The 18,441-nt window shown below is 36.2% G+C and overlaps 1 protein-coding gene across 1 annotated transcript in view; it reads right to left on the reverse strand.

Annotated features, from left to right (window-relative positions):
* Nucleotides 1-18,441, reverse strand: part of LOC149537517 (Ribosomal protein L22p/L17e family protein) — a 61,195-nt gene that overhangs the window by 7,932 nt on the left and 34,822 nt on the right. Inside the window, exon 3 of the mRNA XM_089798930.1 lies at nt 11,810-11,974. Coding sequence (XP_089655056.1) covers nt 11,810-11,974 — 165 coding nt within the window. The remainder of the gene's footprint in view (nt 1-11,809; nt 11,975-18,441) is intronic.

Raw genomic sequence — 18,441 nt, forward strand, 5'->3', positions numbered from 1 at the left:
AGGCTATCTTTTAATTGCAGGGTAACTCTGGTTCTTAATTTAATTGAGCAGGTCCCAATTCCTTTCACTGGATAGGTGGAATTATCACCGATTGTGACCTCTTATGTCGAATGTCCTTCAAAAGTTTCAAACTAATCTCTAAATCCAATTATGTGTCTAGATGCTCTGCTATTAATTATCCACGTATACTTGATTTAGTTTAGTCTACTTGACAAGGCTAGGAAGAATAGTGGATTTTATGCTTCCTTGACTTCAACTATAGAGGCTTGAACTTTCTTTCTCTTTGGGCAGAACCTATGAATGTGACCAAACTTGTCACACTTGAAGCATTGAATTTTAGATAGGTATTTCTTTTTATAGTTTTGATTATTGTTCTTCCGTCTTTCCACTTAAAATTTCTTTTCTTTCCTTTATTGTTTGTGTTTGCATTAAGGGCTTGAATTTCTCCCTCTTTATTTGAACTAATCCCCCCTGTCAATAGTTTGGATTCTTCTTGAGTGCAGTCATTTTTTAGTTGATCAAATTTCAGTAGAGTAGGTCATGCATTGATGCCTTGTATAAAGGATTCCCACGTAGTTGGTAACCCTTTAAGGGCTATTAAAGACAATTCTAGATCATCTACCTTAATTCCAATGGTTGAAAGTTAATCTTTCAATTCTAAAATTCTCAAGAGATATGGTGAAATTGATTCTCCTTTATTCACCTTAATAAGCAAAAGTTGTTGTTTTAAGGTGAGCAGTTTGCTCATATTATTAATCTCATATGTATTTTGAATGGTCATGGACATATCATATGCAGTTGTTAACTTTCATATAGTTGGAAGAATATGATCCTTAACAACATCAATAATAATTTTCATGGCCTTATTATTATGTTTGTTCCATATTGTTTTATCTGGATCATTATTTGGCATCAATTTGTTTTCTTCTACATATGAATCTATTTCAAGTTCTCGAAGTATTGTACTAATTCAAATTTTCCATGATACAAAATTTGATGCTCCTTCAAATCTGTCCTTGAGTCTAACATGATTAATTGCACGTGCACATATGCGTGCGTGTGTGTGATTATTAAATAGGTATTATATCTGACTAATGCTCCATCTTCAACACCTTGCTTGGGGTAGGTCATACCAGAATTACATTACACCTAGCTACTTGTTGTACCTTATGCCATCTTCGAAAATATGTCATAATGCCACATAATCTCTAATTCTATCACAAGTGCCCATACACGTCATGCTCCAACAAACCCCGAACTCATTTGCAATTGTGAATTTTGCTTCCAATGGGTTTGTGGTTGCTATTATAACAACACTACGTGTAGACAAACCATATATGTTGTACCATGCATAAATGCTACAAGATCACCACATTTTAGCTTAGTTACCGATTCAAGATACAAATCCAATTCGGGCACGTGAATCGGATCCGTGGATTCGTGATTTAATTTTTTGTCAATTAGGATTCGTGGAGGATTCGTGAAAATATATATATATGTATGTGTGTGTGTGTGTGTGTGTGTGTGTGTGTGTGTGTGTGTGTGTGTGTGTGTGTGTGTGTATAGTTTTAGAACTATGTATATTTCTCTCCGTTTTTAGTATATATAATGCATAAAAGGGTCATTTTAGGATTAGAAAGCAACAAAAAAAAAAAAAAAAATCATATTAAATAACTTAGACCCACTTAAAACAGTCAATCATTGAGGATTCACGCTGGACCCTTGAGGATTCGTACGTGGATTCGTGCAAATCTATGCAAGATCCTTGTTTTATACAGTGGATTCGTCCAGATTTATGGATCCAAGGATCCTGCCCCGATCTGCACGAATTTAGATCTAGATCGGACTTGAATCCAGATCCAACCTCTAGGGCAAGAATCCGGTAAGTAAGCATTTTAGTCAACATGAATGCTCTAGAGCACTACTTGACACCTCAGTGCATATCACCACAGCTAATATATAGAAAAAATCTTCCATAAAAGTGAATATCACCCAAATCCCAACATTCTATCAATTCATATTTACCATAAAAGAGTGTTTAGGCATTCAAACCAAGAAATTAACATCTTTATTGGGAATGGGATAAGCCCATCCCATCCCTCACCACATGATCTTCTTTGTACTTATAGGCTTAGGAACAATAAAGTTGACATGTAGCTCTAGGGGGGAAAAGGCTCCCAAATGGAACAAGTAATGTGGTTGAAGCAAAGGCAACATTGTTGGCTATCAACACATCCAAAAAATTAGGAATAACTAAACTCCATGTAGAAGGGGACTTGTTAATTATTGTAAATACAATTATTAAAGGTACCCTAGAAGCTTGGCACCTACAAAATTAGATAAAAAACATTATCCAAGAATTAGCCACCTTTAACGATTTTAAAATTTCTCACATAAGATGGGATGGTAACATAGAGGCAAACCGAATGTCTAATTGGGAAATAAATCTCACCATGCTTGAAGTTGTGGTTGAAGATCTTCGAGATGTGCCTTAGCAAAAAGTAATCCAGCAACATCATTAAAACATTAATTGACAAAGGAATTAAATTATTTTACAATGGTTCTTGAGTTGGCAAGGTAAGTTGTAGTTCGAGCCCCATGCTTGAGGATTAAGTTGATGGGACATTCATTTATGGCTCTGTAACTAGCAGCTTCTTATTTTCTTCCTTCCTTTGCTCACTCAAGAGTTGCTTGCATTGAAGTTTGAAGGTGTAGTTGTTCAGAGCATTCAAAACAGCCAGGGTTTTCAGGCAGTTGTAATGGAGACTTCTTTCACCCTAGAATGCCTGAAATAGCAAAATCCATTCTGGGGGTTAGCAAGCAAAATCAACATGGACCACTTATTTGAAATTGAACATCCTCAACACACAAAGGGAGCTCCTGCTATGTTTTTTCTTGTCCAGAACTGTTACCGCACAAACACAAACGTCTACTCCATGATCATGGTCTTGGCTCTACAACTAGGAGAAGAGAAAGACATAATGAGATTCATCATGCACAAGTTGGTTCATCAGATCACATGCAGTGTTTTGAAGAAATGTTATCAGATTTGGTACCTAGCTAAGGCATTAATCTTGGTGAAAGGGAGATTGGAATTGACAAAATTCTAGGAACAGAACTCCTTCCCTTTCTTTGGAGGTTTGTAGAAAGCCAAAGACATTAGAGGTTAAAAGAGCCAAGAAGGGGTTGGAAAACCCTTACACTGCTAGTGATGATCACCCTCTACGACGACATTGTGAAAATGTAACAATATGTGGGATGGTCGAGGATGAGGAAAACATAAATGCAAGATTGAGGATTAGGGCAGATACTCCTCAAGGCACTCAAGATGCAAACCTGGACCTAAATGCAATCGTTTGAGAACGCATCGAGGGGATTGTGCCTCAAGCCCTACAATGAAACCTGTGGTTTTTGGTCAGCCCTTAAGTGGGTAATTACTCTGTGGATGTTGTTGGAAGTTCTATATTTCGTCTTTTTCTAAATTTTGTAGAACAATGTCACGTTTGAGAGGTTCTTTAAGTAGGTTAAAGTATAAACATTGTGTAGCAGAAATGGTAATCTTTCGACCTGGTTAGAGGTAATTTTTTTGTAATTACAACTGGGGTCATGAAAGTTTTTGTCATGGACAATTTGGGACCACTATTCTGGAAATGGTTACTTATGATGAACGTCTAGTTTGTTCCTGCTAGTTCCTCTTCTCTGGATTTGGTGGACGAAAAGTGAGAAGATTGACAAGCAGGTTTACAGTGTAATGGTGGACAAAATGCTTGTTGATGAACAATATTGCTATTAGGAATTTTTTCTTAAAGCAAAGGTGTAAACAGAGCATTAGTATGTACTTGTTGGTTGGAGCTCTTTTGTGGAGCGGTGCATTTTGGTGGATTTGTTTTGACAACACTTTTTGTTGCACTCACTGTGATCTGATCTTTGATGGATCAAGTGATGGTTGTAATGCTATTCTAGAGTTTGATCCTTGTGAAGATAATCCGATGAGGAAAAATTGTAACTATCTATGTACTTCTCTTTGTTTAAAGTATCAATAAAATCAAAAAACTATTGTAATATTGCTATCTGGATTTAACTGAAGAAGTTTTTAAGTCAAATTAATTGACCCATGTTTCGTGTGTAGTGATTCACACAAATCCATCTCTCATGAGAATAAATGGAACACTTAAGCACTCATTGGATCTAGGTGATGCTCAAAATGGTGAAGCATCGGGACTTCTTGGGACATCACCCATCCCAGTACTACTCTAGCTTGAGCACAATTCATTACGGAGTTTCCTCCATAATTAAACCCACTCTACTTGCAACCCCATTTGAAAAACCTTCACCAAGTGTTGTGCCTTATAAACCATTCATTAGAAAGCCCCTTAAGCTCATCAATTGATAAGTAGGAGATATTTTGAACAGCAAGTCAAGTTGTGATATTCCTATCAGGATTTAACTGTGTAGATTTTGAGTCAAACTCATTGACCCATGTTTCATGAGTAGTGATTCACACGAATCCATCTTTCATGAGAATAAATGAAACACTTAGCACTCATTGGATCTAGGTGATGCTCACAAAGGTGACGCATGGAGACTTCATGGGAGGTCACCCATCCCAATACTAATCCAGCTTGACTGAGAAAAAAAAATTATAATATTTATATTCTTCCTAAATTCTAATATCTTTTTTCTTAAATGATATGTCCTATGTGGCTAAATTTTATCCTATGTCTACTGCTGTAGCAAAGCATAATAGTTTAAGTGCAGCTAATGACTAATACAAATAAGTGATTAATCGCCGCTGAAGGTCAGAGTTGGCAATTAGTGAAATTAATCATTTGGCAGAGTCATTATGAGGAATACAAATAGAAAGTGGAGACACGTCACTTTGGACATGACTTGACAAGGTAGAAAAAAGAGTATTATGGATTCAATATACCCCATTCAAAATGGAAAAGATAAAGATTGAAAGTCACATTTGTGGTGTATATATGGGAAGCATGGTTACGGGGAGACCCGTCTCCCCCCTAAAAGACGCATTTCGGAGACTTTTTGCGTCTCCGAAGACCTCAAGAAAGGTTGGAGACTTCATAACAAAGTCTCCGAGTCTCCTAATCCAAAAAGTTAAGTCTCCCCGAAGTCTCCTTATAAAAAATAAATGTAAAATATAATATCATATTATTTTGTGTTTTAGCCCTCATTTTAATGTTTTTTAATGCAAAAATTAAGACCAATTTTTTTTATCCATTGTTTGTATGGCTTCCGTAATGGTTAATAACTGTTTGGATAGTTCTTAGCTTTAACCATATGGGAGTCGGTTGACAGTTTCAACCCTATTATTATAAACAAAAACAAACCTTTCATTGCTGAAGAATGAGATGGTAGAATTAAACAGTAATTGCAACTTATTGTAAAGACAGTTGTAACAGTGCTAATTGTATAGCCAGAATTTAAAACGGTCTAATACAACCAGTATATGCAGACTGATGGATTCATTTGGTGCCATTTTGGTAACCAAACTGATGCATTCATTCCTAGCCATTCTAAACACAAAACTTCACAAATAGGTCTATTGTCACAACAAAAACATATCAAACTGATTAAGAGCAGGTTTATGAATAAGATTTCAATCACGATAAAGTATTTTTAGATTCTACATAACAGAAGACCACTACTTGAAAACAAAAATCCAGCTATAGATTGACTTATGCCTGTCACCCTGAAACTTTATCAATCAAAGAAAATCTGCCACTATAAGCAAAACAGTTAAGTATCAAATGAATGTTTTTCTTCTCCATCGGCAATCCAATCTGCACTTTCAGATTAAGATTTCTGCAGACTTTTTGCACCATATCTGATATTCTAATATATTTTGATAGAAATGCAAGTTGTGCTAACAAATCCCTCAAGATATTGTGTAGATATATGAAGAAATTAGCATATTAGGCTTTCCAATCCATATCAAGAACATGCCAAAATTCATTATCGGTATTGAGAACTATCTACACTATCAATTAAAAAGAGACTAAGAACATCAAAAGGTAACATTTTGTCAAATCCTAATAACATAATCAAAATTAAGAGTGACCTGCCTTATATTGCTATAGGCCTTGCCTAACCTGAGCAACTCCTACTAAATTGGGCCACCAGCATTTGCCTATTTGCAGTCTTTAACATTCACAAGTATGACTATGAGATACAATAATGTGATTATGTAAGTTTTGAAATATTTGACTCTATATTAATGTAACATTACTATTATTATTTACTTTAGTCTTCTAGTTTTACTGTATTACTATTGTGTATTTTGTATGAGACTCTTTAAACTATTAAAAAAAAAATTGCCGTCTCCAAGTACCCCCGTCTCCTATTTTTGAAAATTGCCATACCAGTACCGGAGACCTCCAAGTCTCCCCGTCTCCTGGTGACCTTGGTGGGAAGTCAGAGAATGGTATTAACTATCAGCAATAGGGGAAATACAATAATAAGAAGTTTTGAATCATAAAAAAACAAATCATCAATCAAGCAAGCTGTTGGTTCAGCGATCAAGCAATAGACAAATAATTTCAGATTGACTCATTCATAGATTAAGCAAAAAGGTACTTAGCAGTGATCCATTATAGAATCTACAGGTTGCATCAGACGTATAGCCAGTCCATACCAATTGCACCACTGCGATCATTTGCGGAAGTATAAACGATATTGGAGAGATACTGCGATATCTGGAGGTGAAATCCTTTTGATACACTTTGTCACTGAGTTCATAGTCAGGGTGATGATACTATCATTGTGTAATTCCTTTGTGGAGAGTGAGTTATATGCTATATTAAACTGCTATTTCGTTGGTGAGTGATACCGAATAAAAGCATTAGCATATTCAGGAGAAGCAACATACTGACTGTCATCGATTTAAAAACTCAATTCTCAATATCAATTGATTAATATATCAGATCTGACAGCAACTCCTTAACAGAAATCAGTTTGCAGTGAAAGTATTACAACTATCAAAGATTTAGTATGGGTGAGATTGCAATGAGCAGCACCCATACTTACCTCAAAAGCAACAGAGCAACTCATGGCTCTAGGAACTCACCAATGACTCTTCAGATGAGCTATCAGACATTCAATTCAGTTTTTCATTGTGAAAGTAGCTTATGGGATCAGAACTTTCATTTGATCAGCAGGACCTTCCATCTTTTTTATTGTGTTCAATTACACCGTATATCATAGACTCTATTGTATTGATATTAATAGGAATTATAATACTAATGAGGACTAAAGATAATGCCTTTGATAGGAGGTCCCAAGGAGATATCTCTCAGAATGTAAAATGAAGCATATGCAGCAATCACAAAGAGGGAGGGGGCAATAGGGCACCCTTTTCTTATAGATCTCTGAAGAGCAATAGGGTCAGATGACTCCCCATTCACATCAACAATAATCCATTTACAAAACTATTGACGGAACCCAAAAGTTTTGAGCATGCCATTGATAAAGGGCCACTCAACTCTGTCATAGACTTTCTCAAAGTCTAGTAGAAGCATTGCCACATTCTATCCTTCAACCTTAGTCCAGTGCATGGCTTCCTAGCTAGTCATGAGATTCGCCAACATAGATCTTCCCTTTATGAAACCTATTTGTGTAACTGAAACAAACGTCTTAGTAATATCTACAATTCCTCTGGCCAAAATTTTAGCTATAATTTTATATGATAGGTTAAGCAGAGTGATAGGCCTCCAATTCTTAACAAGGGATTTATCGCCACTTTTGGGGAGCAATTTGATGACCCCTCTATTCACATTGCTGCCAAGAGAACCATATTCAAAAGCATCATTATAGAAGATCAGAAGTCCTTCTGCAATCCAATCCATATTTCCTTATAGAATTCAGCTGGGAGCCCATCAAGTCCTGGAGACTTGTCATTGGCCATAGCTTTGTTGGCTTCTTGAATCTCATCTATTGATATGCTTCTACTAAGTTTCTCACTCTCCACTTCTGATATCTTTTTAAGAATCATTTTCAAACTCTCATTCAAAGCTGCTTCTTGTTTTTAACCAAATTCTGAGGAAAACAGTTCTAAGTAGAAATCGAAAAAGGCTTCTCTAATTAGATTAGGATCAATAGTTCTTCCTCCCTCCACCTGAATAGCTTCTATGATTTTTGTCTTATGCTTCGCCCAAATGATATTGAAGAAATATCTAGATCCTATATCCCCTTCTTTTAAACAGTTCATCCTGGCTCGGATGTTTTGTCCTTGGATCTTATATCTTTTCAAATAATCTGAGTTGGTGCTTAGTAGATATCAAGTCATGCTCTAATGTGGGATCGCCCCCTTTATTTTGGAGTTCAAGGTATGTTTCATTCAGTCTAATTTGGAAATCATTTTCTTCTTTGTTTCTGTCCCTGACAAGCTTTTCACAAGCAATTTGATAAACTTCCCTCCAAGCACCCACTAACTGACTCCATTGATTATTACACATTTTGGACAAGGAAGTCACCATTCTAATAGAATCCTTAGTATCAAACTCTTTGAGCATAAAAGTATTAAATTTGAACACTTTATCTCTAGAGATAGAGATGTTATCAACCCCATTGTGATTCATAAGAATCTTACTGTCAATAGATGAGTGATCCAAAAGAGAGAAAGGGGAAAATTCCACAGGAGCAAACAATTTCATAAACTTTCCTCCAAGCACCCACTAACTGATTCCATTGATTGACCAGCCTCTGTGACTAATTACACAGTTTGGATAAGGCGGTCACCATTCTAATAGAATCCTTGGTATCAAAGTCTTTTAGCAAAGAAGTATTCAATTTGAACACTTTATCCCTTGAGATAGAGATGATATCAACCACTTTAATCTCTTGCAGACAAATAATGTCTTTGTTCTGAACTTTATTACACCAACTTCTGACAGTGTATTTTCTATCTGCCATTTCCAGTCCTCTAACATTCCAGTTGTGAAGGTTTATCATCATAGGGGGGATTATTTGGAGGGAGGGCTTTTGATTCTTATATAATCTATTAAAGCACTTAGAAATAGCATTCTTGTTACTGTCTCTATTAGAGAGAGACCTCCTTTCATAAGTCTTCCTCTTTTTCCTAACAACTTCAGTAAAATGACCCCACAAGACCGTGCTCAAAGCCTTTTGGGCCACAAGTGAAGAAGCATTGCTCTCCTTAGAATTAACAATAGTACTTCTAAGAGTACTAGCCCTCTCATTGATAGGTCTAATTTCAAGTTGCTAAGCATTCTATCGAATGGGGTTATCACTAATCTTAGCCTCACTAGGATCTGCAAGTTCCACCATAGCTAGGGTCATGGGATGATCCTAAAGAGAAATAGGGTTATATAGACCAGTCGGTATCACCTCAAACTCTCTATCATACAGAGGGTTGTCCAAAGAGATAAAATCACCTTTATCGACCGTTTTCACCTCTGATGATGCCTTCAATAGTTGGGTTGGCTTAAGGTTCTAAATTATATAAGCACTAGCCTTGTTCTTAATATTAGCGAGGGCAGTCTTCTTATTGACTACGTCAAAAGAGGAGTCCTTAGCACCATCAATATTAACTTTAGCTTTATCAAAATGGACTTTGAGTACCGAATAGTCCCTTTGAATGTCCATTGAGCTTGCAATGAAAGCAGGTATGGAGATTACCCAACAGAGAAACTTCCCATTAGAAGATTTCTCCTTCTAGGTCAGGAAAAATAATGTTTGGAAATTCAATATCGAGAGATAGATCAACTAGTATTCGAGCATTTAGATGTGGCAGGATAACCTTAGAATCTTCATTCTATAACACAAATCCAAGAGGACTTAAAATATGCGAGATAAAAGGCCAAAACTCTGCTTGAAGATTTTTTATTTCCACCCAATTTGGAGTGGTTCTTTCCAAAACTTCATCAAAGTTTCCATTTGGTGACCAACCATAAGCTCAGAATAAGGAATGACCAACATTCCAAAACCCTTTTTTGAGGATTCCTTTTTGCATATTGTGACTCTTCAAGAAAATAACAAAAAGCTTCTTTTGTATCATTCTGCAAACATGTATTCCAAATTTCTTCCCCAAACTAAATTCAACCATTCATCAAGAAATTTACAAGATGGCAGAGCTTTAATCTCTAAACAAATAAAAAAGATAGAAATATTTTTTAAACGACTTTGTTCTGCCCTAATTGCTTTAACCATATCTTCATTGGGAGACAGGGTTAGGGTTTTCAAACCAACAGAAGAAGTCCTACCATCTCTTTCTCCACGCTCGGCTCCATCTTCATCTCAAAGACCCCATCTATCTCCGTTGCGGATATCCTGGTGGGCGGCCTTCACTAGCACCATAGGGTTTTGGTGCAATGGTTCGTACCATGTGGTATCAGAGCCTCCACCCAAGTTCGGGTCTTAGAGCAAGTGGCAACGCAGACATTGCAGTGTTCGTCCGGGGCTCATACGGCCAACGGAGGGCCCACCATGTGGGCGCACATCCAGCCCAAAGTCTGGACTGTGGAGCGTGGTGGGATGTTATGATCCTAATGGGCGGCCTTCACTAGCACCTCAAGGTTTAGGTGCAATGGTTCATACCAACCTGCTTTGAACTACTTCTTGAACACCAGCTTGCATCAAAAGCTTCCTATCCTCAAGCAACTCAACCAAATTCCAAGTTTTAAACCGCTCCAATGCCATCATTTCCTCATTCATGGAATCCTTCCCAGGCTGTTTCTACCTAAGAGAGCCTCTTCCACATAACTTGGTTAATTAAAAATACAAGTGAAAACAAAAGCAAAATGGAAATCTAATGGATTATACCTTTCAGATGATCTCTGTTGTCTTGCAGACTTTCTCACAGACACTGGTGATGAATTCCCTGCTGCATCTACACTATATTCTTCTTTAGAGCTACTCCCACTTACCACTTATTCTACTGTACTGTCTGATCCACTTTGTTGTTCAATATTAGATGTATCTTGGTGCTTCAAGAATGATCCAATTCACTTTTTTGTCAATTTAAAATGAAAAATGCCACTCCAATTTTGGTTTGCAATGCATCTTCCCCCTCTCACTTAAAGTAACATCCATTGAGTAGAGAACTTTCAAGGTTTTCAGAATCCAAAGCTTGTAGCCTTTGCCATTCTTACCATTGCCAACAAAAAAACATCTTTTGGCTTAGAGATCCAACTTGGACTACCACCTTTAGGCACATGTACATTTCTACACTTTTATATTCAGACCCATACAGAAGTAAACGATATTGACTTGTAATTGTATCTGTCCTTTGTTGCTCATCCTTTTTACTGATTATTTTTTATCAGTGCCGGACCATATAGTATGTAGTTTTCCTTCTTCCTCCTGTTTTCTCTGTAAGTCAGTATAGTGCTGCAAAGTGTGGTATGGGGACTGTTGACATAGGAACCTGCAGTAAAGAATAAATGACTGAAGGAGATAAACTATCTGTTGGTAGAGCAATCAATGACCAGAGGATCATAGTGGTTTTTATTTAACAACTTGTCATCTATTTTGGCATTGTTATGGATATCATTTGTTAAGCGTTCCTAGAAGAATATCAATTTCCCTATGTATGCACACACAAAGCCCATAGAATTCTTTGGACTAGAGTATGTCAGATCTAGATTAGAAAATTATAATATAGCATATCAATGTACCGTATTCTTTAACTAACTTGTTAAATTCAAAAGAAAAGAATATGCCAGTTCCAAGACATAATTAAATTTGTAAATAAGCCCTACCAGCAAGGGAACCAAAATAACAAGAACTTGCAAGAAGTTGTGGATATTTCCTCTAACAAATACAAAGCAGATACCTGCTTAATGTCCTTTAGAACTGCTTGAACTTTTCTCTTGTGTGCAGCTTCACTCTGTGCTTCAGCATTTCCACTTGTAAGGGCTGGAATTTGTGACAGTGGAGAAGGGACAGGTTGCACATCGGACTCTGCTGCTGATAGATATTGTCTTAATGTTGAAATTCCCTGAATTAAAATTTGAAGTTTATCAAACCAATGAACTCCTTGCACTTACAAAAAGTACTTTCAACACTTTTGGTTTTCTTTCATTACATCATTGCATGGAATAGACAAATAGGTACACATAACTCTTCAAATAGCTTGACTGCTATATGACAAAACCTAGGTCCCACCTCAAATGAGTAACAAGTGCTTGAAAGCTTTGATAGCATGAGCAGTGGAAGCAAGGGAGGGCCAGTTAGATTGGAAAATGGCAGAGATCTTGTGATAAAATTCTAAAGCAAATGAGGAATAGGAGGAACTAACAAAAAATAGCAGAAACTTGAGAAAGTCTTAGAAATGATATTGATAACTTTAGGGTGTCAATTAATGATATAGAAGACTATTGAGGATCTCCTATATGAAATGGAAAACTGAACTCCATTTCAAAGGGAGAACTGGAAATTCACTGAAAACAAGTAGAATTTCTTGGAAGTTTCTAGGATAACAAAACATTTCGAAGACCTGGAAATGCCTTTCAGCTGGAAAGGTATCCAATATTCAATGATAAAAGAATGCATACACTTGGAAGTGTTATGGATGATGCTACTGCTCCTACTTTCATTACAAAAATAGGACCATGCAAATTGTACTGCAGCTATGGGAAATAATACAAATATAACTTCAAGTAGAAACGCCTGTGTGCTGTTGGAAATTGTAATGGAGCTATGAAAAACATAGAGCTTAAAGTAGAAAAAGTTGGTGCACAATTCAGTTAGCTGAAGAGTTGATGCAAGGTGAATTACAAGTTTTCTTTGCTTGCTTAACATTTTTCACATAGCAGTCTTACATGATTTTTTATAATATGATTTTTCTATAACCTAATTGTTTGTAAAAGCTGCGCAGTCATCATGACTGAGTTCCGAAGATGAGAGTTAACACAATGATGCCTCAGGTTCAATTCCCCTGGAAACCACTGGGCTTACTTCGGTTATGTCAATGCATCTTTGAAATGTTAAAAAACATTACACATAATGCAACATGAGGGTCACCTCCCAATTATGTCTGAGAGAATTTGGAATCATTAATCACTTATGACCAATGAGAATAACAAAATGTCTGCAAAGCTTCCTATTTTGTGTCTGCCAATTTCAAAAGTGCTTGTAAACATTTACAGCCAAATATCCCTAAAAACTCTCAGCAGCATTGACTATTGAAATTCAGGAAGTGCCCCTCCATGAAACCAGAAAGTTTCCCGAGATAAGAAATTGCCCCAAACATTAGAATCAATAGGGATTTCAAACCACCACAATCTACAGTTATTGAAGAGGAAGAAGAGAGATGAAATTTTATTGATGTCCACAGATGACCAGAAGTAGATCAATGGGACTCCAGAATATAGCAGATATAAATAGGCGGTTCTAGCAAGAGAAACCTAAAGAAGCCCGACAACAGGGAAGAACAAAAACAAGGAAATACAGAACAGTGGTCAACAAGGTGTGTCAGAAAGCAGTGTAATTAGCCAAGAAGGGCAACAGGAACTCCAAAGGCAAAAACATAAGCTCGGAAATACTAGAGAGATAGAAAAGTCTCAAGTATCACTGTCTAAACCAAAAATATTGAAGTCACTGGCATTGTTGTCAATCACAGGGACCGATAGAAGATTTGATAATGCTCATCAAGGAGAACAAAAGGCCAATAGGATTAAAGCATGTTGAAATGATGAGTAGATTGCACATACAAATGACATCATTATTATACACGCAGGAAAAAGATGCAGTAATGGAGAATATCCTATAATTGATTCTTGATAAAAGCCTATTAATGCATGACAACTGTCTATGCAACCTCCATATGGGAAAGTAACTCCCACTTGACTATTAATATTAATTTATTCTCTAACAATCTATTAAAATACTAACATCTTAATTAATACTTACCTAACACATATACTAAGATGTTATATTTCCAACTAAGTTGCCAGTTTTATTAGAATATTTTTCCTATCCTAGGTTCTTGCTATTTTTGGCTCGATATTTGAAAACCTTAGTTAATGGTCATTTAGACTTTATCTGTAGTTTTCTTAACTTGGTCTATTTTTAGCTATCTTTATTTAGACAATTTTCCTTGTTAATGCTTTTTATAGTGTCTATTAACTCTATTTAAAAGTGTGTATTGTTAATACAATCAATTCCGCTCTTTAAAGTTTCATAGTATTAGAACAGAAGCCAGTTAGACTATGACTCCCTTATGCAAGGAGGATTTCAATTTTTAAAAAAAACAATTATCTGTTGGATTTTAATAATTTTTCCTCAAAAATTATCTATAGCGGGTTTTAATAATTATTTTCCACAAAAATTATGTGGTGGGTTCTTGTGGGTTTTCTTAATTTTTTCCTTCAAAAAAATTCTGTAGGGTTTAATATTTTTTCCCACAAAAAAATATTTTGTGAGTTTTAATAAAAAAAATTCATAAAAATGATTTCAGGTTTTGCCATAGTTTTTTTGGGTATAAAACCTGAAATCTGTAAATTGGATTTCAAGTTGTGGGTATTCTAAGATTTACAATTTTTCTCCGTTAAAATTTACTTTTTAGGTTTTCTTATATTTCTTTTCCCTAAAAATTATGGGTTTGCTTCTGTGTACCCTGGTCAGTCTTCCTGCAGTTTGAGAAGACTCCAAATTTTGCTAGGTTTTACCGTTCTTCCTTTAAAACAATGTTTTGCATGCTAATCATGTGTCAGATTTTGTGTCAGTTATCTGTTTGGTTTTGATCAATTTTTCACCTCAAAAATCATGTCAATTATTCTCCTCAAACATCATTTCTAATTTGTGTTATATGTTCTATCAAAGATTTCTGATTTAGGGTTTTTAACCCTTTTTTTCCCAAAAAAGATGCTTTGTAATCTTCAAATCATGGTATTCTACAGCCGATTTTGGGGGCATCGTGCTCATCTGTAATAGTTTGGAAGGTTTGCCAATTTTCCCTCCAAATAGTGATAGCTGATCTCAATGTGCATGTTTCCATGGAAGGACGATTCAATTATCCAATATCAGGTTGGATATTTTGTGATGCTTTTTGGCCAGAAGTTTTGCAAATTCTAGGAGGGTTAGTCACAAATTCATCTCAGTGATAGGCTCTTATCTCTGGTTGCAGATCATTCTGAAGAAGGGAACAACTTCACTATTTTCATTTTTTTGGCTACTACAAATCCAGGGAATGTCTCAGTAGCAGCAGAATATTTCAAAGGATTTATGACCACAAGACTTGTAGACCTTTTGTAGGGTAGTTGATAGAATGACCATTAATGGAGGGTATTAGAACATTTTTAGTATCCTAGGTTCTTGCTAAATTTGGCTCATTATTTTAGAACCTTCATTAATGGTCATTTAGGCTTTATTTTTAGTTTTATTAATTTGGTCTACTTTTAGGCGTCGTCTTAATTTAGCCAATTTTGTTTTCTACTTAATGCATTTATTAAACTTATAAACTCTAATTTAAGAGAGTGTATTGTTAATACAATCAATTTTGCCTTTTTTAGTTTAAGTTTGGGTTCAGATTCAGGTTAGTACTACAAAATTTTGACACATGGTTTGCGTTCGCATTCAGGTCAGTACTACAAAATTTTGAAGTATGGTTTAAGTTGTTAGGACAAAAACATGTTAAAACTATACGTGCATACACATTTATGCAACCTACAAGCATGAGCTAAGATTAGAATGTCACATAGCATCATGAAAATAACAAATGCCATAAACTTGTAATCATAGCATCATATCAACATCAATTGTATATAGAAAAAATCACTGAAAGAAATCTTGAAGGCTAGTTTAATTTGATGTAATAAATATCTGAACTTCAGCAAATTTTGTTTTGTAATGTTGAAGATCTTATTCAAATTCTGTAATAATTGTTTCCTGCACTAAACAATAGAATGTATCTCAGTGGAAAGGTATCTAGTTCGCATGACCTGCCCTAGTTTGACTTGGGTTTGAACACTAAGCAAACCCACAAGTGAACCATACTCAACCCTACACCCAATTCAAACCAAACCAATACCAAGGTCCAAGGTAGTAGAACCAAACTTCCTAGATTTCCAACATCACAAATATCTGAATTTCAGCAAATTTTGTTCTGTGATGTTAAAGATCTTATTCATATTCTGTAAAAATTGCTTCCTGCACTAAACAATAGTATGTATCTCAGTGGAAAGGTATCTGGTTCACATGACCTGCCTTGGTTTGAGTTGGTTTCGAACCCCAAAAAAACCCACAAGTGAACCATATTCGACCCTAGACCCAATTCAAAACAAACCAATTCCAAGGTCCAAGATAGGAGAACCAAACTTCCTAGATTGCCAACATCACCTGCCTCCCCTCCACCCCTCATTATATGAATCTGAACAAAAAATTGAACACTAAATGGACTAAAGACAACAAATCGTTTGGTAATATAATGAAACGCCTCCACCAAATATCCTCACTCGCCCAAGACACTTTGAACTAATTCCATCCACAAATGTCTTGATTATCAAACCTACAAATCGTCTATAGCACATGTGACAACATATCTCAACCTTCATTCACAATAAGAGAACTTCTAAGCTCCAAGGGTCCACCCACCTCAAAGTCTGTCATAATCTCCTCTCCAATGCCTACAAAATTAGAGAACAACTCTCATCTAAGAGTCCACTTTCCTCCAAAAGTGTCAATATCCCTCATCTAGTGTCATGGGAACCAAATTCCTCTACCTATGTACAACAAGAACTAAACAAATACAGATACGATTGCCCTCGCCTATTTCAAAGGTTACATCATTCACGAAATTAATGTATCAATACATTAACCCCACCCAATTTTTTTAAGGTTACAATTTCAACAAGTACTGCCATCTACCCCCACCTCAACCCCTACTCATATCAATGAAGGGAGACAAATGTGGTGTTTTTCGAAAAAAAAATACCATCTCAATCTAGATAGAAAACTACAAATCCCTCCCCTTGTGCACTGTAGGTACAACTACCCTTACTATTTCAAAGTTTATACTATTCACAAAAGTAAAGTATTCATACACTAACCCCACCCTATTAAACTATTTGAAAGTTTACACTATCAACAAATACTGCCATGTGCCCCCACCTCAATAGCTCCCTAAATCCATGAAGGGAGGGCAAATACAGTGATGTTTTACAAAAAAATATTCTCCTACTACCACAATCCATTTCACAGGTTACAATTCACAAAATTTAAGTGTCAATACAACCTCACCCGTTACAAAGGTTACACTATGAATAAATACTACCATGAGACCCCACTATATGTAATGTTTCGAAGTTGTGTTCTTCCGCCGAAGACTCTGTAATCTCCTTGAGGCAACCCCTTATGACGAAACTGGGTAACTAATCCTACATGCGGTAGGAAGTAAGGTGATGTTGGTCAGTCCGTACGGCAGATGAGGGTATGGTGGTGCAAACGATACGGTAAGCAACCATGCAAACTATTACGGAAGTAATTGGTAAATACTTGCTTGTTATTAACAGAGACCAAGAGGTCTATATATACAAAAGAATAAAGCAATGTTTCCTTAGAAAACTATCAAAAAGAATAGAAATATTCTATTCTAACAGATAAAGCTAAATAAGCGAAAGCTAACTAAAGCTAACTAGATATTTACAATAGATTACCATTAACTAATAATAGACAATTTATCTATTATTGTAATACCCTCCCTTAAATGTTAATCTATCTAGAACACCAAGCTGTCCTCTAAATTTGACACAATTATCAATACCAAGAGGCTTGGTAATAATGTTTGCAGTCCGATCTGTGGTAGGAACATACTGCAAATCTATAGTCTCATCTTCAACCAGCTGTCGTAAGTAATGACAACGAACATCCACATGCTCGGTTCATTCATGGAAGACTGGATTTCGTGTTAACTTGATAATGCCTTCTTTATCAACAAACAAAGTGGTCGCTCCTGCTGGTGACATCTACATATCCCCAAGCATCTGACGAAGCCAAACAACTTCACATATTGCCTTAACAGTCCCTTTGTATTCGGCCTCTGTAGAGGAGAGAGAAACTGCCTGTTGCTTCTTACTGGTCCATGTGACTGCACCAGATCCCAAACTAAACACATATCCAGAAGTTGACTTTTTATCATCAATAGAGCCTGCCCAATTTGAATCTGTGAACCCACTAAGTTTAGGATTAGAACTTTGAGAGTACAAAACTCCATAATCTGTAGTGCCCTTTACATAACGAAGCACATGCTTTTCTATCATCCAATGATCATCCTTAGGGGCTGTCATAAAGCGTGAAATATAGCTTACTACGAAGCTGATCAGGCCTAGTAGCAGAGAGGTAGATGAGGCTACCTACTAGTTGCCTGTATGTAGTATCATCAACGGAAGGAGAATCAGACTTTGTTGATAACTTGAGACCTTTTTCCATAGGTGTAGATGTAGGCTTGCAATCCTGGATATGGAATTT

Source organism: Cupressus sempervirens, chromosome 9 (assembly GCF_028749045.1).
Source record: "Cupressus sempervirens isolate cs-2001-9-10 chromosome 9, ASM2874904v1, whole genome shotgun sequence".
NCBI classification, from domain to species: domain Eukaryota; kingdom Viridiplantae; phylum Streptophyta; class Pinopsida; order Cupressales; family Cupressaceae; genus Cupressus; species Cupressus sempervirens.